The sequence below is a fragment of the Lontra canadensis genome, unplaced genomic scaffold, assembly GCF_010015895.1.
Source record: "Lontra canadensis isolate GAN:19392208 unplaced genomic scaffold, GSC_riverotter_1.0 scaffold41, whole genome shotgun sequence".
Lineage (NCBI taxonomy): Eukaryota > Metazoa > Chordata > Mammalia > Carnivora > Mustelidae > Lontra > Lontra canadensis.
Window position 1 is genome coordinate 13634380 of NW_022631035.1, and position 21036 is coordinate 13655415.

General features: G+C 40.0%; 1 protein-coding gene across 1 annotated transcript in view; it reads left to right on the forward strand.

Moving 5' to 3' along the window:
• Positions 1-21036, forward strand: part of BPTF (bromodomain PHD finger transcription factor) — a 156291-nt gene that overhangs the window by 37353 nt on the left and 97902 nt on the right. Inside the window, 1 exon segment of the mRNA XM_032870811.1 lies at positions 6624-7446. Coding sequence (XP_032726702.1) covers positions 6624-7446 — 823 coding nt within the window.

Consider the following 21036-nt stretch of genomic DNA (forward strand, 5'->3'; position numbering starts at 1 on the left):
TAGGGAATGGGGTGGGTGGGTGATAGACATTGGGGAGGGTATGTGTTATGGTGAGTGCTATGTATTGTGTAAGACTAATGAATCACAGAACCGTACCCCTGAAACAAATTATACATTCGCTATTATAGGGGCTCCTGGGTGGCTCAGTCGTTAAGCATCTGCCTTTAGCTCGGGTCATGGTCCCCAGGTCCTGGGATTGAGCCCTGTGCTTCTCCCTCTCCCACTCTCCTTGTGAACCCCTTGCTTGTGAACCCTCTCTCACGGTCTCTCTCTGTCAAATAAATAAAATCTTAAAAAACAATATGTTATATGTTAGTAATAAAAAAAAGAGAAGATGTTAAAGGCATACATTAAGAGTAGTATTTTGTAGAACTTTTGTTATTGTGTATACTGGATTGGGATGTAAAATGCAATTTTTACTTTGGGATGTAAGCATAGAATATGCAAACTGCTCTCTAGTGGTTATATGCATAACCTTAACCTATTACTAAATGACTCTCCAAAGTGGTAGTACCAGTGTATAGTGCTATAATGGTATACTGGTGTTTCCATTGTATTTCATTCTTCCTAAAAGTTTAGTTGGATTTCAAAATTTTTGTGCATTGATGAGTATGAAACAATATTTCACTGTGGTTTTACTTTGCCTTGTCCTGATAACTAGTGAGGCTGATGTCAATCCTTTCTTTTTAAATATAGGAACATTAATATAATTTATCTGCTAGTTATTAGATCAGTATTGAAAATGATAGTGTCATCTTCAATGGCACATTATAAATACATATTTATGAATAGTTGAAATGACTCACTAATACTAATGATTGATAGTTGAGGGGCTTATGTGGTTTAATTTTGAGTTTTCTTTTTATATATTCTTAACTGTGCTCAGTTCTGTAAACCTAAATCTTTGAATTTGGCATAATGATGTTATATTTGTGTTCATATAAGACCATCAGTAAGCCATTCGTAGCAGCATCATTTTATTGATTCAAATATTGTTTTATATGAGTGCATAGATAACTGCCCAATATTTTTTAAATTATTAAAATAAAATTACATGCATGTGATACTGAAAGTTACAAAAAAGTGGGAAAAAAAACGTTTTTTTCCTGTCCCCCAGTTCTCAGAAACTATTACTATAAAAAGATTTTTTAAAGATTTTTTTAGTTTATTTTTAATTTTTAATTTTAATTTTTTTGAAGATTTTATTTATTTGAGAGAGAAAGATCACAGGCAGAGAGGCAGACAGAGAGAGGGAAGCAGGCTCCCTGCTGAGCAAAGAGCCCATCTCAGAGCTCAATCCCAGGACCCTGGGATCATTATCTGAGCTGAAGGCAGCGGCTTAACCCACTGAGCCACCCAAGCGCTGCAAGATTTATTTATTTTAGAGAGTGTGTGTGCATGTGCGAGCAGCGGGGAGGTGCAGAAGGAGAGCATCTTCAAGCAGACTCCCCGCTGAGTGTGGAGGCTGTGGCAGAGCTGGATCTCACAACCCATGAGATCACAACCTGAGCTGAAACCCAGAGTCCAATACTTAACTAACTGAGCAGGCCAGGTGCCCCTATATGACTTCTTAGATAAATAATATATTATCCTTGTTCCCTTCTATTTTTTTTTCTTTTTGTTTCTAATTTCTTTTCTCAATGACATTCCTTTTTTTTTTTTTAAATTAAGGAAGCTTTATGCCCAGTGTGGGGCTCGAACCCACAACCCTGAGATCAAGAGCCTTATGCTCTACGGAGTAAGCCAGCCAGGGGTTCCTCATTGACATTCTATTCATTGTTTTGTTTTCTCCATTGCTGGTTTTTTACTTAACTTAATAATGTATCTTTAAGATTTTTCATTTCAGCTTATATGAATTGTACATTGTTCTTTTCAGCTGCCTGATTAGATTCCATGGTGTAGATTTTCATAATTCATAATTCATATAAGTATTGATGTCTATTTAGGTTAAAAAGAAAAAAAAACCACAGAACTTCAACCCCTACAAGCTGTTGCATTACATTTTTTGTACTTACTTAAATGTGTGTTCGTGTGTGTGTGTATCTGTAGGATAAATTCTAGGAGGTTGAGTTGTTGGGCCAAAGGGTTATACATTCAGATAGATTTTGCCAAATTGCTGTAAAAAATTGAAACAATTTATACTTTTCCAGTAATGCTTCAGAGGGAACTGACCTATGTTTAATGTTAACTTTCAAAAGTGCTCACACTTTCAGTATGTATATAACTATGGTCATATATGGAATAGAAGGTATTTTGTGGTTTCCAGCTACATGTGTAGAGTGTAGAATTTATGGACCTTTTTTGGCTTTTTTCCTTTTACCTCTAATACCAACAGAAAATGAACAGACTTTAGCTTATTATATAAAGTTAAATGAACTGTTAAAGATCACATCTGTACAATGGTTGTCCAAACTCAGAATGTGTGAAAGCTGATGCTTTAAATTTAGACATTAGGGATGTGTGGGTGGCTCTTGGACTCTTGATTTTGGCTCAGGTAATGACTTCAGAGTCATGAGATCAAGCCCTGCATTGGGCTCTGTGCTGGGCGTGGAGCCTGCTTAGAATTCTCTCTTTCCCTCTCCCACTCTCCCCCCTCCTAAAAAAATAATTTAAAAAATAAAATCAGGGCGCCTGGGTGGCTCAGTGGGTTGAGCTGCTGCCTTCGGCTCAGGTCATGATCTCAGGGTCCTGGGATCGAGTCCCGCATCGGGCTCTCTGCTCAGCAGGGAGCCTGCTTCCCTTCCTCTCTCTGCCTGCCTCTCTGCCTACTTGTGATCTCTGTCTGTCAAATAAATAAAATCTTAAAAAAAAAAAAAATCAGACATTAAATTAATTTAGACAATATTTGTTACTGCTTTACAAATAAATTACTAGCAGCAGTTTTTTTTTTAACATTAACTTCTTTCATTGATAGACTTTAAATAGTAAATTACTGTGTTTCTCATAAAAAGCCTCCTGGATACAGTGTCATACTTTTTAATGAGTACTCTTATTTGCAAGTGATAGAAAACCAATGTGTTCACTTAAGCAAAGGGGAAATGATTTTGGTTTCTGTAGCTGGGAATATCGAAGGATACATTCCACTAAGGGCTCCAGAATTATCATATCTTACTTCTGCTTCTGTCTATCATCCTTATTCCCTTCGTCCACGAGGGAAGTAGAGTTGGGTTAGCCACGGACAGCTCTGGCCTCCTTCATGGAAAGAAAGGGCTTCAGACACTTCTCACTTATCATCTGAATGTAAGATCCTAGGCATAGAGTCTTGCTGGGCTGCCCTGGGTCATATCTCCATGCCAGTGATGAGGAGATGGAATACTGTGATTGGGGACCCCATCAGAGTCACATGGTGTTGGGGAAGGAACATTCTCTATAGGGAATGATGCTGGGCAATACTTAACTAATAAAAGAAATATGCCAGATTCTCTTGATAATAAGAGTTAGGTGTTCAGCTGGGGAGATGGCATAGATGCCATGAAAAGGTGACCAGGTACAATTCACTTTTAGCAACATGATTTTGGGTTACTGGTAAACTCTTAACTGCCTGCTCCCTCCACCATATGTTACCTTATATTTTAAGGTAATGTAATATAATACAAGGTAACATGGTTTGAAGAAGGCTACAGGAATTCAGAAGAGCCTGGGGAGGTTAGAATAAGCTTTTGCAGGAAATGATAACATGTGGAGTTACATCCCAAGGTGATGGTGGTATATTCCATACCAGTTGATTTCTTTCTTCGTAAGGTCACCTGTATCCATCTTTTTGTTGTTCTCACCGCCAGACTCTGAATCCCAGTCTTCATCTTGTGGTTAATTGCAGAAGATGCCCTGTTTCTGGTCTCATTCTATGCAGTGAAGCCAGAGAAGTCTCTCTGGAACATTCTACCCTTTTCCCTGCCCTGTTTAGAAAGCCTGTAACAACCCTCATAACTGCCAGTATAAAGTACTATATGGACTCCTAACCCTGACATTTAAGGACATCTACATTCTTCTGGTCCTAGAACTGCTTTTCCAGCCTTTCCTTCTGAGATTCTTTCCTTGGATTCTTTTTGACAGTCTTTTGCATAAACATCTGAGAGGAATGCAGGGACTGTTTTATAAGCAGTTTTGTCTCTGCTGACTTTTGTTTCTTCTCTTATTTGAGGGAATTCCTCTAGGTTTAGTCTTCCTTTTGCTACTTTCTCATTTATATTTATGTAAATACGTCCCAAATAATTTCCAGGAGACAGTAGAATGGACTGAATTACCCATCATGATGCCTACTGTCATGGTGATTATGTGATTTAATTGAATCTGTGAGAACTGCATCTGTGTACCTGGTGTCACTTTTGGGAAGTCTGCTGAGATGTAGGCTCCTTTCTCACTATATAGCCTCACCAGCAATGTCTGGCCCAGGGTGATCTCTTGGACATTTTTCTGCAGAAAGTAATGGATATATTTTTACTTGGAAAATTTTTTCAGTGAATGAATATTGGGTGTGCATTGTATACATTAAAATACCTTGACTTTTTAGATTATTTAGCATACTTTTTTTCTCCTGATACCATATACGTTTTTAGTTTGCAGGTAATGAGACAAAGCCAGAAGTGAGGGCTCAGGATTGGGGGAGGGAGCAGGCAGTTAAGAGTTTAGCAGTAACCCAAAATCATGATTGATAAAAGTGAATTGTACAAAAATGAATTTAATGTTAATTGATTTTGTTAGAATTATTTCTGATATTTATTTTATTTATTTTTTATTCTTAAATATCATATTTACTTATTTGTCAGAGCCCTCACAAGCAGGGGGAGCAACAGGCAGAGGGAGAAGCAGGTAGAGGGAGAAGCAGGCTCCCCACTAAGCAAGGAGCCCAATGCGGGACTTGATCCCAGGACCCTGCAACCCTAATCTGAGCCAAAGGCACACTCTTAACCGACTGAGCCACCCAGGCATCCCTATTTCTGATATTTAAATAATACATTTCCTGTTCTGTAAACATCATTGGAAAGTATAATAATAATAGTAATTCAGGCATAGTAATTTAGCAGAAACTTGTTTCTCTTTTTTTTTTTCTTAAAGATTTTATTTATTTATTTGACAGAGAGATCACAAGTAGGCAGAGAGGCAGTCAGAGTGAGGAGGGGAAGCAGGCTCGCTGCTGAGCAGAGAGCCTGATATGGGGCTCGATCCCAGGACCCTGGGATCATGACGTGAGCTGAAGGCAGAGGCTTTAATCCACTGAGCCACCCAGGCGCCCCACTTGTTTCTTTTAAAAAAAAAAAAGATTTTCTTTATTTATTTGACAGAGACAGATAGTGACAGCAAGAAAGCACACGCAGTCAAGAGAGGGAGAAGCAGGCTCCTGCGGAGCATGGAGCCCATCTGACTTGGCTCGATTCTAGGACCCTGAGACCATGACCTGAGTCTAAGGCAGATGCTCAACTGACTGAGCCACCCAGGGGCCCCAGAAACTTGTTTCTTTCACCAAGTTTTCTTATTTGTATAGCAGGGCTTATTAAAATACCTCATAGTGCACTGCCTGGATGGCTCAGTTGGTTAAGCGACTGCCTTCTGCTCAGGTCATGATCCTGGAGTCCTGGGATCGAGTCCCACATCGGGCTCCCAGCTCCATGGGGAGTCTGCTTCTCCCTCTGACCTTCTCCACTATCTTGCTCTCTCTCACTCTCAAATAAATAAATAAAATCTTTAAAAAAATACCTCATAGACTCATTCAGAGAATTAAATGAGGACTGTATTCTTGGTATAAACTAAGTTCTCAGATGTGCTGTATATTGATATGTTTATATGTATACATATATATTCTTGGACATCACATCTCAAAAATTGGGAACAGGCACCTACAGTTGACTACAACTGACTGCTAAAAAATGTACATAGTCTGTTGTCTGTTTCCTGCCTGAGCCTCCCTTTTTCCTTCTCCCAGCATTGGGACTCTCCTCCTCTCCTACTTCCTCCTTCCTTTCTGTTTCAGCCCTAACTTTGTGCTTCACTGTGGAGCTCCCCTGCTGCGTGGCTCTCAGGAAGCAGTTCTGACAGAGGAAAAGGGGTGCTTCAGCAGAGGACTTACTGTCTGGTTGTTGAGAGGCATTTGTGAATCGCAGTGGGCAGAGTATGAGCTCTGTTGTGTCTCTTCTCATACATGGGGACTTTTTTCTCATTTATGATCTTTGAGGTCTTTCATAAACAGTTGTTTCTTGTCATGGTTAGCTCTACACCAGTTAACCGCTCTAGATAATTGAGAACTGATTATAATTGCAATTTTTTTACTTGTAGTTTGTAATGTAATGGGAAAACTTCGAATTCAGATTTTTTTATAGACGTAAAAATTAGAACTAAATCATTACTCATTGGTATTATTTTTACTTGACAGTTACTAGAAAAATAAAAGTATGCTTAGCTATGTTTTGAGGTCCAGGGAGGAAAAACTAGAAAACTCTTGTTTTTAGAAACCATGTACTGATATTGTGGCACACCTGGCTAACTCAGTGGGAGGGGTGTGTGACACTTATCTCAGGGTTGTGAGTTTGAGCCCCTCTTTGGGTGTAAAGATTACTTAAATAAACAAATATAAAAAAAAAAAAAACCACAGCGTACTGATGTAATTATGCCTTTTCTTTTTTTAACAGGTAGGCGAAAACCAAGAGTACATCGGCCTCGTTCTCCGATATTGGAAGAAAAAGACATCCCACCCCTTGAATTTCCCAAGTCCTCTGAGGATTTAATGGTGCCTAATGAGCATATAATGAATGTTATTGCTATCTATGAGGTACTGCGGAACTTTGGCACTGTTTTAAGGTTATCTCCTTTTCGCTTTGAGGACTTCTGTGCAGCTCTCGTGAGTCAAGAGCAGTGCACACTGATGGCGGAGATGCATGTTGTGCTTTTGAAAGCGGTTTTGCGTGAAGAAGACACTTCCAATACTACCTTTGGACCTGCTGATCTGAAAGATAGCGTTAATTCCACGCTGTATTTCATAGATGGGATGACGTGGCCAGAGGTGCTGCGGGTGTACTGTGAGAGTGATAAGGAGTACCATCACGTTCTTCCTTACCAAGAAGCAGAGGACTATCCCTATGGACCAGTGGAGAACAAAATCAAAGTTCTGCAGTTCTTAGTTGATCAGTTTCTTACCACAAATATTGCTCGTGAGGAATTGATGTCTGAGGGGGTGATCCAATATGACGACCATTGTCGGGTGTGTCACAAACTTGGGGATTTGCTTTGCTGTGAGACATGTTCAGCAGTATACCATTTGGAATGTGTGAAACCACCTCTTGAGGAGGTTCCGGAGGATGAGTGGCAGTGTGAAGTCTGTGTAGCACATAAGGTGCCTGGTGTGACTGACTGTGTTGCTGAAATCCAAAAAAACAAACCATATATTCGACATGAACCTATTGGATATGACAGGAGTCGGAGGAAATACTGGTTCTTAAACCGAAGACTCATAATGTAAGTAAATCTGGTCTTACTTTATGTATGTATTTAGAATTAAGCCAGTTTCCTTCATGACTGATAAAACAGAGCTCTGCTGCTGATGTAACATAAACCTTTGTGATTTAATAATGAGTTACCTAGTTAAACAATTTCTAACTTGAAGGAATATGTACATTAAAAGTTTCTTAAATTGGGACGCCTGGGTGGCTCAGTTGGTTAAGTTGCTGCCTTTGGCTGGGGTCTGATCCCAGGGTCCTGGGATCAAGTCCCACATCGGGCTCCTTGCTCAGCAGGGAGCCTGCTTCTCTCTCTGCCTCTGCCTGCCACTTTGCCTGCTTGTGCTCTCTCTCTGTCTCTCTGACAAATAAATAAATAAAATCTTTAAAAAAAATTTTTTTTAAAGTTTCTTAATTTGCAAGGAAAGAAAAATGTATGAAAAAAAAAAAAAGAAAAATTACACACCAGTGTATTAATTTCCTGGTGTAGGAATTAGAATATTAACGAGGCAGATGCCACTGTGGGCCCTTCCCTGGTTATGTTCCCTACAGCCTACCCTGAGGTGATCTCCACCCTAATTTTGATGCTAGGATTTTCCTGATTCTCTTTAGTTTTGCTATATCTATACGTAAAATGGGCTGACAAGAGTAAGCCAGCTGTCTTACAAAAGATCAGTTAGGTCATTATTGATTGTAGTCTTGGAGGAGAAGATAAGCTCAACAGACTCAGGGTTGTAGGCTTCTGCTTTTCCGAGGGTTTCCAAGAGGCTCTTCCAGGCAGGTCAATGGGAAGGTCAGGAGGCAGTCTGGAAGAGCACAGCTTGTCCCTCAGTCAGATGTTGGGCAGGCTTGTAGTGTGGACTTGGTTTTGACATCTTGTAGAAATATAATCAGAATTATTGGACTACTTTGTATTTTCAGCTTCTGAAATCTTCAAAGCCTTCTTTCAGCTCTCAGAATTAGGTCTAGTCAGAAAAATCTGTGGTGGGATGAAATGAAACATTAGAGCAGGGCATGGAGCAGAGAGCGAGAGCTCCATCAATACCTGGGCAGGCCAAGCCAGCTAGAGAGAAGAATCTTAGGTGGCTGAGCCTTTGATTATAAAAATGGTACAGAGTAAACAGAGATCCTCCGAGTTCTTTGCAGTTGTCTTCTTGCAGTGTTGCTGTTGAGCAATCTGAATTCGTTCATTGATTGTGTGTGACTGGTTTGGACTTAATCTGGAAGCTTATGGAATCTCCTCTTTGGTTGTAGTGTTTTGTAGTTTTAGAGTGGTATGGTGTTGTGTGAGTCTTTTCTCATCCACTGGTTGTTTGGTGGGTACTTTCTTTTTCTTTTTTTTTTTTTTTTTTTAAGATTTATTTGACAGAGAAAGACACAGCTGGAGAGGGAACACAAGCAGGGGCAGTGGGAGAGGGAGAAGCAGGCTTCCTGCTGAACAGGGAGCCCGATGCGGGGCTTGATTCCAGGACCCTGGCATCATACCTGAGCTGAAGGCAGACACTTAACGACTGAGCCACCCAGGCGCCCCTGGTGGGTACTTTCAATCTGGCAGTTGAGTCCTTCAGTTGAGAACTTCTCTTGAGGACTTCCTCCTCCCCTTCTCCCTGTTGTATTTAGCTTGTGCCATTATTTTATTGAACACTGGACTTCCTATTTTGGTCTTCTGTTTTCTTATCTTTTTTCTCCAGTTTTCCTCTTTGTCTTTCTTCTTTGGGGTGAGAGAGAGAGAGAGAGAGAATATGTGTGTATGTGTATGGGGGTGTTGCTCAGTTTTTCTAGATTTCCTTATCTTAGTCTTCCAGCCCTATTATTTAGGTTGTTTTTTGTTTTTTGTTTTTTTTGTTTTGTTTTGTTTTTGCTATCATATTTTTATTTTCTAAGAGCTCTTTTGTTCTTAGAATCTTCTTCCTTTAAAAAAGTAATCAAATTCTGTTTTTGTTTCATAGATAGAATAGTTTTTTCTCTTTTCTGAGGATATTAATGATACTTTTGTGTGTATGAGTGTGTGTGTTTTTTCCCCCCTCTGTGCATAGTCTCTCTTTCTTCTCAGTTGCTTCTTGCTGGGATTTGTTTTGGTCTCTTCCATCCTCAGATTGTTAATTCATAATTTTCTAATCCTAATTAACATTGTGGGGTTATACAGCTGTTTGGAGGCTCTGAGCAAGAGGGTAGGCCTTACCAATTTTGAGCTTAACCGCTGGGTGATTTTCTTATTTTATTGGGCATCACTGATGTCACTCACTGTTTTTAATCCTTCTTGAACTGGACAGATGGCCCAGAGAGGCCTTTCTGGCGTCCTACTTGGAGCATGAGGATCTGACTGGTATAGCCCCTCAGTGTTTGATTTTCTCTATAGTTAGTACCTTTGTTCACACCTAAGCAGAGAACTGGTAAGCCCTAGTCTGGAGAACTTCAGTGTTCCCTCCTTTAGAGACTAAGCATGTAGTGGCTGAAGAGGATAGGTATAGAAGGTCTAGGGATCTGCTCGTTAAGCAGCTGTCAAGCAGTTTTTGTTGTAGATGCACCCTTTTCCATTTTCAGTGTCTTTTGGGGACTGTGATTATTGGTTCTCAGTGTCACCCTTTTGGTTTGGCCTTGGGCTTTCTTGGCTCTGCTAACGGCAGTTATCACTCATTCATTTGCTTTCTCCTGCTTCCAAATTTTGTTTGTTGTCTCTGCTATTTTCTCTATCCTTGTGCCTTTAATGTTTTAACAAATATTTCTTTAGCAGTTCTAAGAGAGTTTCAAGAGGGAAAAAATGAGATGTTTGGATTTAGTCTATTACCTTAATTCAGAAACTGGTAAGAGAAAGAGTGTATGAAGTTTTAAAATGTATATTTTGCATCTTTTTCTTTTTTTTAAGATTTTATTTATTTATTTATTTAACAGAGAGAGAGAGAGAGAGAGAGAGAGAGAGGTCACAAGCAGTCAGAAAAGCAGACAGAGAGAGGTGGGGATGCAGGCTCCCTGCTGAGCAGAGAGCCTGATGCGGGGCTCAATCCCAGGACCTGAGATCATGACCCAAGCAGAAGGCAGAGGCTCTAACCCACTGAGCCACCCAGGCACCCCTATTTTGCATCTTTTGATTTGGATTAATGATTTGTTAAAATTTGTATATATTTTTGTCTTGCCCCCCCACCTCCCACATACCTGGTCATGGTAGTTATTGTACCATCTTTTTAACCTCTTGCTGTGGAGGTAGTAGCATGGAAGCTTTTTGTTGGCAAGGTCATTACCACTGGTGAGATCACTGTAACCATGTTTTGGGTTGAAGTTTAATGCTGTATTTCATTTTAAGTGAAAAGTCAATGACACTGCCCATTAGGGAGCCTAGTGCATGTCCTTTTCTGTAGACATTCAGTAGTTAACAGGCCGTGTTCAGACTCTGTCTCATATGCCCTCTCAAAAGGCCCAGAGTCCTTGGAATCTCTTTGAACAAATTAGGAAGTAAGTGAAATGTATTCTGTGCGCCTACTTTCCCTCCTTATCCTGCCCTGCCCTGCCCTGCCCTCCCTGACCTGCCCTGCCTCCCTTCCTCTCTCCCTCATCCTCTTGGATGTTCAGTCTCCCTGCTTCTCACTTCCTTCTCTGCCCTGCCCTTTTGGGCCAGAGACATGAGAAAGGTTCTTTGCACACACACAAAAAAAATTTTTTTTAAAGATTTTATTTATTTATTTGACAGAGAGAGAGAGATCACAAGCAGGAAGGCAGAAAGAGAGGGGGAAGCAGGCTCCCTGCCAAGCAGAGAGCCCAGTGGACCCTGAGATCATGACCTGAGCTGAAGGCAGAGGCTTAATCCTCTGAGCCACCCAGGCGCCCCAGCTTTGTTCAAATATTGATTGGCCTTGACGTTTATAAGATTTATTACAAATAATCGTAAGGTCTAGACCTAGGGTTTTAGGGACCCAAAGGTGGAACCAGTAGGTGCTGAATTAGTAGTGAATAGGCAGAAACACTTATTGAGTATTAATATGTGCCTCATAGTGTTCTAAGCATTATATTTATGTTTTTTTTCATTAATAATTGCAACAACCCAATAATGTAGGTATTATTTTTGTCTGCATTTTATAGATGAAGAGACTAAAGCTCATACAGGTTAAATAACTTGCTCTAGGGCTTGCCCAAGACTCTCTGACTGTTAGTAAGTGGGACCTGGAATTTTTTCTCCGAACCTATTAGAATATTTTCATTTAACTAATTGTATACTATTGTGTAGTTTTTAAGGCATCTTCTTGAGATGCCTGCAACTTACATTGTTTTAGTTGTTAAAATCAATGCTTACGACTGTGGTTGGGGTGGGTGGAGATAGTGTAGTGACTTGCTGTACCTGGGCTGGGTATTTCTGAGACCTTTAAAAATTTGAGACAGAGGCATTTTTTGAAAATATAAGTGGCGTTCCAAAGAAGTTCTGTTCCCTGATAAATCAGTATTGGTATTTAAAACAACACTCAGGGGGCGCCTGGGTGGCTCAGTGGTTTAAAGCCTCTGCCTTAGGCTCAGGTCATGATCCCGGGCTCATGGGATCGAGCCCCGCATCGGGCTCTCTGCTGGGTGGGGAGCCTGCTTCCTCCTCTCTCTCTGCCTGCCTCTCTGCCTACTTGTGATTTCTGTCTGTCAAATAAATAAATAAAATCTAAAATAAATAAATAAAACAACACTCAGGCAAGTAGGAGAGAAGATTCTTTAAATGTAGTTAAATGTGTGTGAACCTTTATAATTACATGAGTCAAAGGACTTAGGTTACGTTTGAAGTACTTGTGGATGGATTTTTTTTTTTTAAACGATTCTACCCATTTATTTGTCAGAGAGAGAGAACAAGAGAGTGAGCATAAGCAGGGAAAACAGAAGGCAGAGGCAGAAGCAGGCTCACTGCTGAGCAAGGAGCCCGATGTCGGATTCAATCCCAGGACCTTGGGATCATGACCTGAGTCAGGCGTCCCGAGGGGATGGATTTTTGGTATATTATTGATGAGATGAAATAATCTGCTTTTCTAAATTGAACAGTAAACTTCCTTAAGTTCTATATTTGGCAGTGAAACTATTCACTTAATTTATTTTTTTGAAAGCTTTACTCATTCCCTGAAATTGCCTTTAAAAAAAAAATCTATATATAGGTATATAGATTTTTTTAAATTAAACTCTATGCCTAATATGGGCTTGAACTCATGATCCCAAGATCAAGAGTTAGGTGCTCTGCCTACTGAGCCAGCCAGGTGCCCCTTAAATTGCCTTTCTTGATGCATAATAAAGTACACGAAATTTAGTGAAGATTTTAGGGGGATAAGGATTTCTTTTCTTTGTGCTGTGATTTTTTTTTCTTCATGCTGTGATTTTTGACTGTTATTTTTATAAAGTCAAATACAAAACTTTAAATATCATTGTTAGTGGTAATTAATGTCAATAATCTCAGTAAATCAGAAAGATTTTACATCTTTTTTAAAAAAGTTAGATAAAACAATTTCAGTTTGATGCCCTCTTGTGGTAGATTATATGTGGACTCCTGGTGAAACTTGAAGTCATGTAAATTGTTCAGTTGACTGGATGGAGATTTGGTGTATCCTCTCCCTGGAAGCTTAAAATGATGAGTCAGCAGACCTATTGCCCAAAGGGGGCATACCCAAAATAAAGTGTGGAGTGTGAACAATATTTTTATAAGGATTGATTTATTTATTTGAGAGAGTGTAGAGCGTGTTGCCAACCTGCATGCATGGTGGGAGGGGCAGAGGGAAAGGGAGAGAGAAACTCATGCAGACTCTGCTGAGCACGGAGCCCAGCTCAGGGCTTGATCTCCCAGCCCTGAGATCACAACCGGAGCTGAAATCAAGAGTTGGACGCTGAACCAGCCACGCCACCCACGTGCCCCAGTAGTGAACAGTTTTCAGTTGCAATGCTAGTAGTTTATACAAACTAAGCTTTTCTGCTACTGCTTTTATGTGTTTAATACTCATTAAAAAATATGTTATTTGTATAGGTTAGTGAAGCATATAATAAAAGAAAGGTTCTTCCATGAATCTACCTAAGGAACCAAACGCTGAGCAATCAACTTAGAGATCGCTTTTAATCCAATATATATAAGAAGGCCAATCTTTCCTTTTTCTTTTTTTAAAGATTTTATTTATTTATTTGAGAGATAGAGCACAGAGGGAGAAGCAGATTCCCTGCTGAGCAGAGAGCCCGATGTAGGGCTCCATCCCAGGACTCTGAGATCATGGCCTGAGCTGAAGGCAGATGCTTAACCGACTGGGCCAGTCTTTCTTAATTATGGCATCCATCCTATCCTTTGCTCTAAAATTGGGACAGTTAGTAAAACAGGAATTGCCAAATTAGATTAGCACCTTTTCTTGTCACTATTCATTCTGGATAAAATTACCTTGAATACAACACTTAAAGCTCTTTTGAAGGGGGGCGCCTGGCTGGCTCAGTCGAATCACATGTGACTCTTGATCTCAGGGTTGTGGTTTGAGCCCCATATTGGGGGTAGAGATTACTTAAATAAGTAAATAAACTTAAAAACTTTTTTTTTTCATTTTTCAAATAGACTAAATTATGTTCTTAAACCTATGCTGCTTTGCACCTGTACCTCCCCCTTCTAGCTGTAAACCACCTATTTACTTGCTGGCTTAGTTGCCATCAAACCTATATCCGTAAGTCTTCTGCCCATGTCCAGTTCTGTATCCAAGTCTCCGGACATGTTCACAGAGCAGGCAGCTCAAATACAACTTGTCCAAAACTGAACTCATCACTTCCACCCCTTACCTACCTTTCATCCACGGATCCCATCATGGTAAATGGGACCACCATCGTACCACCTGTTCAAGCAAGACACTCGGGGATAGGCTTTTGTCCAGTATTGTTTGTTATACCTTTTCATTACCTCTTTTTTTTTTTTTTTAATTTTAAAGATTTATTTATTTATTTATTTATTTAGAGAGAGAGCACAAGCAGGGGGAGCTGCAGAGGGAGAGGGAGATGCAGGCTTCCTGCTGAGCAGGGAGCCTGGGAACTCCATCCCAGGACACCGATATCGTGACCTGGGCTGAAGGCTGATGCTTAACCTACTGAGCCACCAAGGCGCCCCATCTTTTCATTACCTCTTAAGTATTGAATCTGATTTTCTCCATTCTCACTATCCTTGCTATAATACAAGCCAGCATGATCTTGATTAGACTACTTTAGTAGCCTCCAAACTGGTCTATATGTAACTCCCCATTCCCCAGTTCTAGTCTCTTTTGCATAGCTGGATGATTTTTTTAAAAAAATTTGTTTTTATTTTTTAAGATTTTATTTATTTATGAGCAAGAGAGAGCGAGAGTATGCTTAAGCATGAGCAGGGTAGGGGAGGTGAAAAGGAGACTCAGACGACCCACTGAGAGCAGAGCCTGTTGCGGACCTTGATCCCAGGACCCCGGGATCGTGACTTGAGCTGAAGGCAGATGCTTAACTGACTGAGCCACCCAGGCGCCTCTGGGTGATTTTTTAAAGGAGCAATTTTGATCGGTTTCTTTTTCCCTCAAGTTGGAAAACCTTCTAGTTACTTCCATTTGCTCTTAACAGAAAGTTCACAGTTCCCTAATTCTGTATGTACATTTAATTCTCTTGCTTTCCACCACTCAAAACACAATAAGTAAAAACCAAACTAAAACATTCAGAACCTTTTTTGGCTCACTTATCCTTCACATCCTGGCCTATGTATGCCATTTCTTAGGGCCTTCTCTCTCTGAACCTCTTTCCCTCTTGCACCCTAAAAGACTTCGCCTTTTTTTAAAACAAAACAAAACAAAATAAAACAAAAACACCCATCCCACTTGTAATTATTATTATTATTTTTAAGAGTTTATTTTTGTGTGAGAGTGAGTGCACACGGGGGGGGGGGGGGGGGCAGAGAGAGAAGTAGACTGACTCCCTGCTGAGCAGGGAGCCTGATGTGTGGTCCATCCTGGGACCCTGGCGGGGATCAGGACCTGAGGCAAGGCAGACACTTAACCGACTGAGCCACCCAGGTGCCCTGTAATTATTTGTTTTAAGGTAGATTATCACATACTTCATAAGATGAGGAAAATAATAGCAACTCTGCGTATTGCATCCGTAGGCGTAGGTGCCGCCGCGGTTTTAAGTGCTTTAAGTATTCGGATTTACTTAATCCTCACAATAGCATTTTGATATATGTAGTGTAACCCCATTATTCAGATGGAGAAGTTGAGGCATAGGGAGGTTAAATAATTTATTCAGCACCGCACAATTAGCAGTAAGCAGCAGAGTCAGGATTCAGTCCCAGGGATTCTGGCTCCAGAATGTATGGTCCTAACCCACTCGGGCTGCCCGACCTGGCTGTTGCTTTCATTGCTAAATTGATAACCTGCATTAGTTTCTTGTGGCTGCAGTAACAAAGGACCACGGACAGTGTGGTAGAAACTTATTCTCTCACAATTGTGGAGGCTAGAAGTCTAAAATCCAGGCATCAGTGGGGCCATGTTCCTTCTGGAGGTTCTAGGAAAGAATCCGCTCTTGTCTTTTCCAGCTTCTAGTGGCCCAAGTGTTTCTCGGCTTCTTAGCAGCATAATTCCAATCTCTGCCTACCTCTGTCTCTTTGAGGTGGTCTGAGCCTTTTCTTTCCGGTACCTCCAGATTCTTCCAGCCTCTTCCCATGACCTCGTTCTAAAGCCACTTTCACATTCTTAGGTACTTGTTAGAACAGCACTCCCATTTCCCTGACACCCAAATATGAGTTTCCTAGGGCTGCCGTAACAAACTACCATAAACGGAGTCACTTAAAAAACAATAGGAATTTGTTCTCTCACCGTTTTGAAGGCCAGAAGTTTAAAACCTCAGTGTCAGCAGGATTGGTTCTTTCTGGAGACTCTCAGGAAGACTGTTCCAAGCTCTAGTGGTCGCTGGCTATCCTTGACATTTCTTGGCTTGTAGACAGATGGGTCACATGACTGTTTGCCTGCACCTTCACGTCACCTTTCCTGTGTGTTTCTCTGTGTCCTCTCTTCCACTTATAAGGATACCTGATTTCTTTCTTTTTTTTTTTTTTTTAAGGATTTTCTTTCTTTTTTAAAAAGATTTTATTTACTTATTTGAGAGAGAGAGCATATGTGCAGACTCACAGAGCGGGAGAAGGAGAAGCAGACTCCCCACCAGGCAGAGAGCCCAACGTGGGGCTCGATCCCAGGACCCTGAGACCATGGCCAGAGCTGAAGACAGAGGCTTAACTGACTGAGCCACCCAGGCACTCCAGGATTTATTTATTTTTCTTTTATTTATTTATTTATTTGAGATAGAGAGAGAGAGAGAGGAGAGGAGGGGAGGGGTACCAGGAGAGGAGAGAGAATCCCAAGTAGACTCCTTGTTGAGTACAGAGCCCCACTTGGGCCTCTATCTCATGACCCTGAAATCATGATGTGAACCAAAATTAAGAGTTGAATGCCTAACTGACTGAGCCACCCAGTTGTCCCCTCTGTTTTTTTTCTTTTTAAAGGATTTATTTTAGAGAGAGTGTGTGTGCCCAAGAAGGGGGAAGGGCAGAGGGAGAGGGAGAGAGAGAATCTCATGCAGACTCTGCGGTGTTTGATCTCATGACCCTGAGATCGTGACCCAAGCCGAAATTGAGTCCAGTGCTTAATTGGCTGAACCACTTAGGCTTCCCAAAGATACCAGATTTTATTTTAAGATCTTCAGCTAGTTACAATTGCAAAGACCCTTTTTCCAAATAAGGTCACATTCTGAGGTTCAGGTGGACATGAATTTTGGAGGGATACTATTCAACCCACTACTAGTGTTCCTTACTCTTAAGTTTCTATGTTTTTTTTTTTTTTTAATGACATTTGAAATTTACTGTTAGTCATTAACTTCCTACTTATCTTGCATGAATAAAAGCCAAACAAACTTTAAAATGGAGACCTTTAATATTTATGTTTGCTGTTAATTATATTTTTGGCAAACGTTTTCTTTCCAACCTGTCTTCTCCTGCCATCTGTGAGTTCCTTTGAGCTGGTTAGTGTCTTTCTGAAAGCCAGTCCAGTTTGGGTGTACAGAAGGAACATTGTAGGCACTATAGAAACAGAGCTTCTACAGAAACCACATTCTAACCCCAAACCAAATATATATATAAATCAGTGTATATTTGTATAGGAAAGCTTTTGTCACTTTTATGATTAGAACAAATAGTTTTGATTATATAAACTATGTTAATGTGCCTAAGTCCATAAGGATTGGGACAGCTTTTCATGGGGTACTTGACTGGCTCAGTCATTAGAGCATGAGACTCTTGATCTCAGGGTCATGAGTTTGAATCCCATGTTGGGTACAGATGTTACTTTAAAAAAAAAAAAAAAAGAAAAAAACCAGCTTTTCTTTGAAAACATCAGCAGTTGTTGTTCACTCTGTTTTGTTACTTTATGCTTTTAACAAATTTATCCTTCTACAGCTTTAAGAAGAAAAAAATTGTCAGTGTTGTATATGTTGAACAGAATCAAAAATAGTTTTCAGGTGCCATACTTACAGAGGGACATTGAGGTGAAGAATATCAGATTTGTGAAGACTGGAAAATGTGCTATAAGAAATGATTAAAGTATTTGAGCATGTTTGGCCTGAAAAGAGAGAGTAAAATTGTAGATGTTGTGAACAATTTGAAGGATTGTGTGTGGAGGAGGTGTTAAGTTTATTTCACATAACTCCAGCAGGCAGAATCAGGACTAATTGATAGAAACACTAGGTTTGTGTTATCTCACTTTCCAGGGTGCCTGGGCAGCTCAGTAGGTTAAGGGTCTGACTCTTGATCTCATCTCAGGTCTTGACCTCAGGGTTGGAAGTTCACAACCCATGACCTTTTTAAAAAAAAAAAAAAAAAAAGGAAGAGCTTTCTGCTATATGAAGTAGTGAGTTCTCTTTTAAGATGAAAATTAAGATTAAAATTGAAATTAAGGGGTGCCTGGGTGGCTCAGTTGCTTGGGCATCTGACTTTGGCTTAGGTCATGGTTCCCTGCTGGGCAGGGTATCTGCTTTTCCCTTTGCTTCACCCCCCTGGCTTGTGCTCTCTCACTTGCTCACTCTCTCCCCCTCTCTCAAGTAAATAAGCAAAATCTTTAAAAAAAATAATTAAAATTAAGTATTCTTTATTTGTTTATTTTTAAAGATTTTACTTATTTGACAGAGATCACAAGTAAGCAGAGAGGCAGGCAGAGAGAGAGGGAGAAGCAGGCTTTCTGCAGAGCAGAGAGCCTCATGCGGGCCTCGATCCCAGGACCCTGAGGCCACGACCCGAGCCAAAGGCAGAGGCTTAACTCACTGAGCCACCCAGGCACCCGTATTCTCTGTTTAGATAGAAATTATGCAAGTGACAGTATGGATTAAGTCAGCTATATTAGGAACCCTTTCAATAGTAGTGAGTTACTTGAGAAGATAGAAGGTCCATTTAATTAAGTTCGTTCCCATACCATCTCATTTTCATGTTGAAATCTTACACTTGTAAGTTATGTTTTCTACCCCAAGAATGTTTTTCTTGTTTCATTGAAATTTGGTAGATTTTCCTGAGTAAAAAGGAGAAAGGAAATAGTAAAAGAAAGAATTCAACATCTTTATAACAACTGAATCCTTAAATTAATTTTTTAGAAAATAATCGGGCTGTCCTATAACTCTTACACTCAGCCAAAGCTCACTTAAGTACTTTCTGATTTGATATTATCACTTAATTACATTTTTGATACAGTATTGCCTTTTAAAAGTATTTTATTAGTCTTTTTGATTAGAGGACTCTGACATCTTTAACACTGTAAATTGGAATAAGACTGCTGTCATCACTCAGTCATAAGAAGTCAGAAATACCAATTAGAGAAATTGAAAGCAGATTTTTAAAAAAATGATTTTCAGCAGTTTTTTTAGAAAGCTTCTGATAGGACAATATGCTAATTTCATATGTCAGCAGATGCTGATTTGAAAGCAGAAAATGAGGGGCTAGTTTGGGAGTGCGTGCGACATCTTGAGATTGAGTTTGAGCCCCACCTTGGGGGTAGAGATTACTTAAATAAATAAAAAAAAATTTTTTTAAACAGCAAAGTGAGATAACATTCATTAATCCTTTTTTTTTCATTTTTGATAATTTTGATATCCATTTGTTTATCCATGACTTAATATGTCCCTCCTTTCTTCAGAATTACTGAGTGACTCATTCTTGGAATTCTGCTCCATTTTTATTTACTTACTACTGTAATTGTAACAATATTTTATTTTTATTGATTACTAACAATGTGCCTGGGTGCTACAATCTATACCTTATTTTATTTTATTTTTTTACAATCTGTGCCTTATTATAATACCTTTAATTCTTACAGTGGCCCTTAAGGAGTTATAATTATCCCCATTTTATCAGCAGGGTAAATAAAATGGCTCAGAAACCCAGAGAGTTGTGTCTTGTCCACATTTGCATATCTTATAAATGCCTGAGTATTTTAAAGCCATTTTAAAGCCAGGTTTTTCTTTTTTCTTTTTCTTTTCTTTCTTCTTTCTTTCTTTCTTTCTTTCTTTCTTTCTTTCTTTCTTTCTTTCTTTCTTTCTTTCTGTTTTTATTTATTTATTTGACAGAGATAGACACGGGAGAAAGGGAACACAAATGGGGAATGGGAGAGGGAGAGGCAGGCTTCCTGCTGAGCGAGCCTGTTGCAGGGCTCCATCCCAGGGTTCTGGGACCTGTGTGGAAGGCAGACGCTTAAGGACTGAGCCACCCAGGCGCCCCTGAAACCAGGTCTTTCTTAAAGCCCCGTTCTTTCAGCTCTGTGAGTTTGCTATTGAATAGACAGGAAAGTTAGACTCTCTCATCAGGTAACTCACACATGCTCCTGAATTCCTTTTGAATGTGAGAAGAAATACTGTCACACGTATTTCTGAAAGTCTGGTCCTAGACATGCATTTACCTGGTGTTTTTAGTTGACATCTACAGCTACATTACAAGTGATTGGGACCTTTGGAGAGATGCAGGCGGGACAGGAAGTTGCTCTTCTCTCCAATTTGAACTTTGTCCATAAGAAAGGAAGAGAGAGAGGGACGCCTGGGTGGCTCAGTTGGTTGGACGACTGCTTTCAGCTCAGGTCATGATCTCGGAGTCCCGGGATCGAGTCCCGCATCGGGCTCCCAGCTCCATGGGGAGTCTGCTTCTCCCTCTGACCTTCTCCTCGCTCATGCTCTCTCCCACTGTCTCTCTCTCAAATAAATAAATAAAATCTTAAAAAAAAAAAAAAAAAAAGGAAGAGAGAGGAGACATTATCACTCACAGAGTTGACTCCTTCAAGGACCAGAATTTAGCAGAGCATGTATATCATGTTGATGGAAATGTTATAAACTGGATTGTAATGTCAGCCTGCTCTGTTCCTGCCATGCACTGACCATAACTTAAATATTTCTGGTTCAGATTCTATTCATGTGGTTCAGTGATGATCTTAAAGTCAACTGACGTATAAGTAAGACTGTCTTCCAGCAAGTACTTACACACTCTGAAGTGTGAGGTCCTGTTACTGTATGTTTCTAGATATCTATCTACCTACCTTTCTTTTCTTTTCTTTCTTTCTTTCTTTCAAGATTTTATTTATTTGACACAGAGAGAGAGAGATTA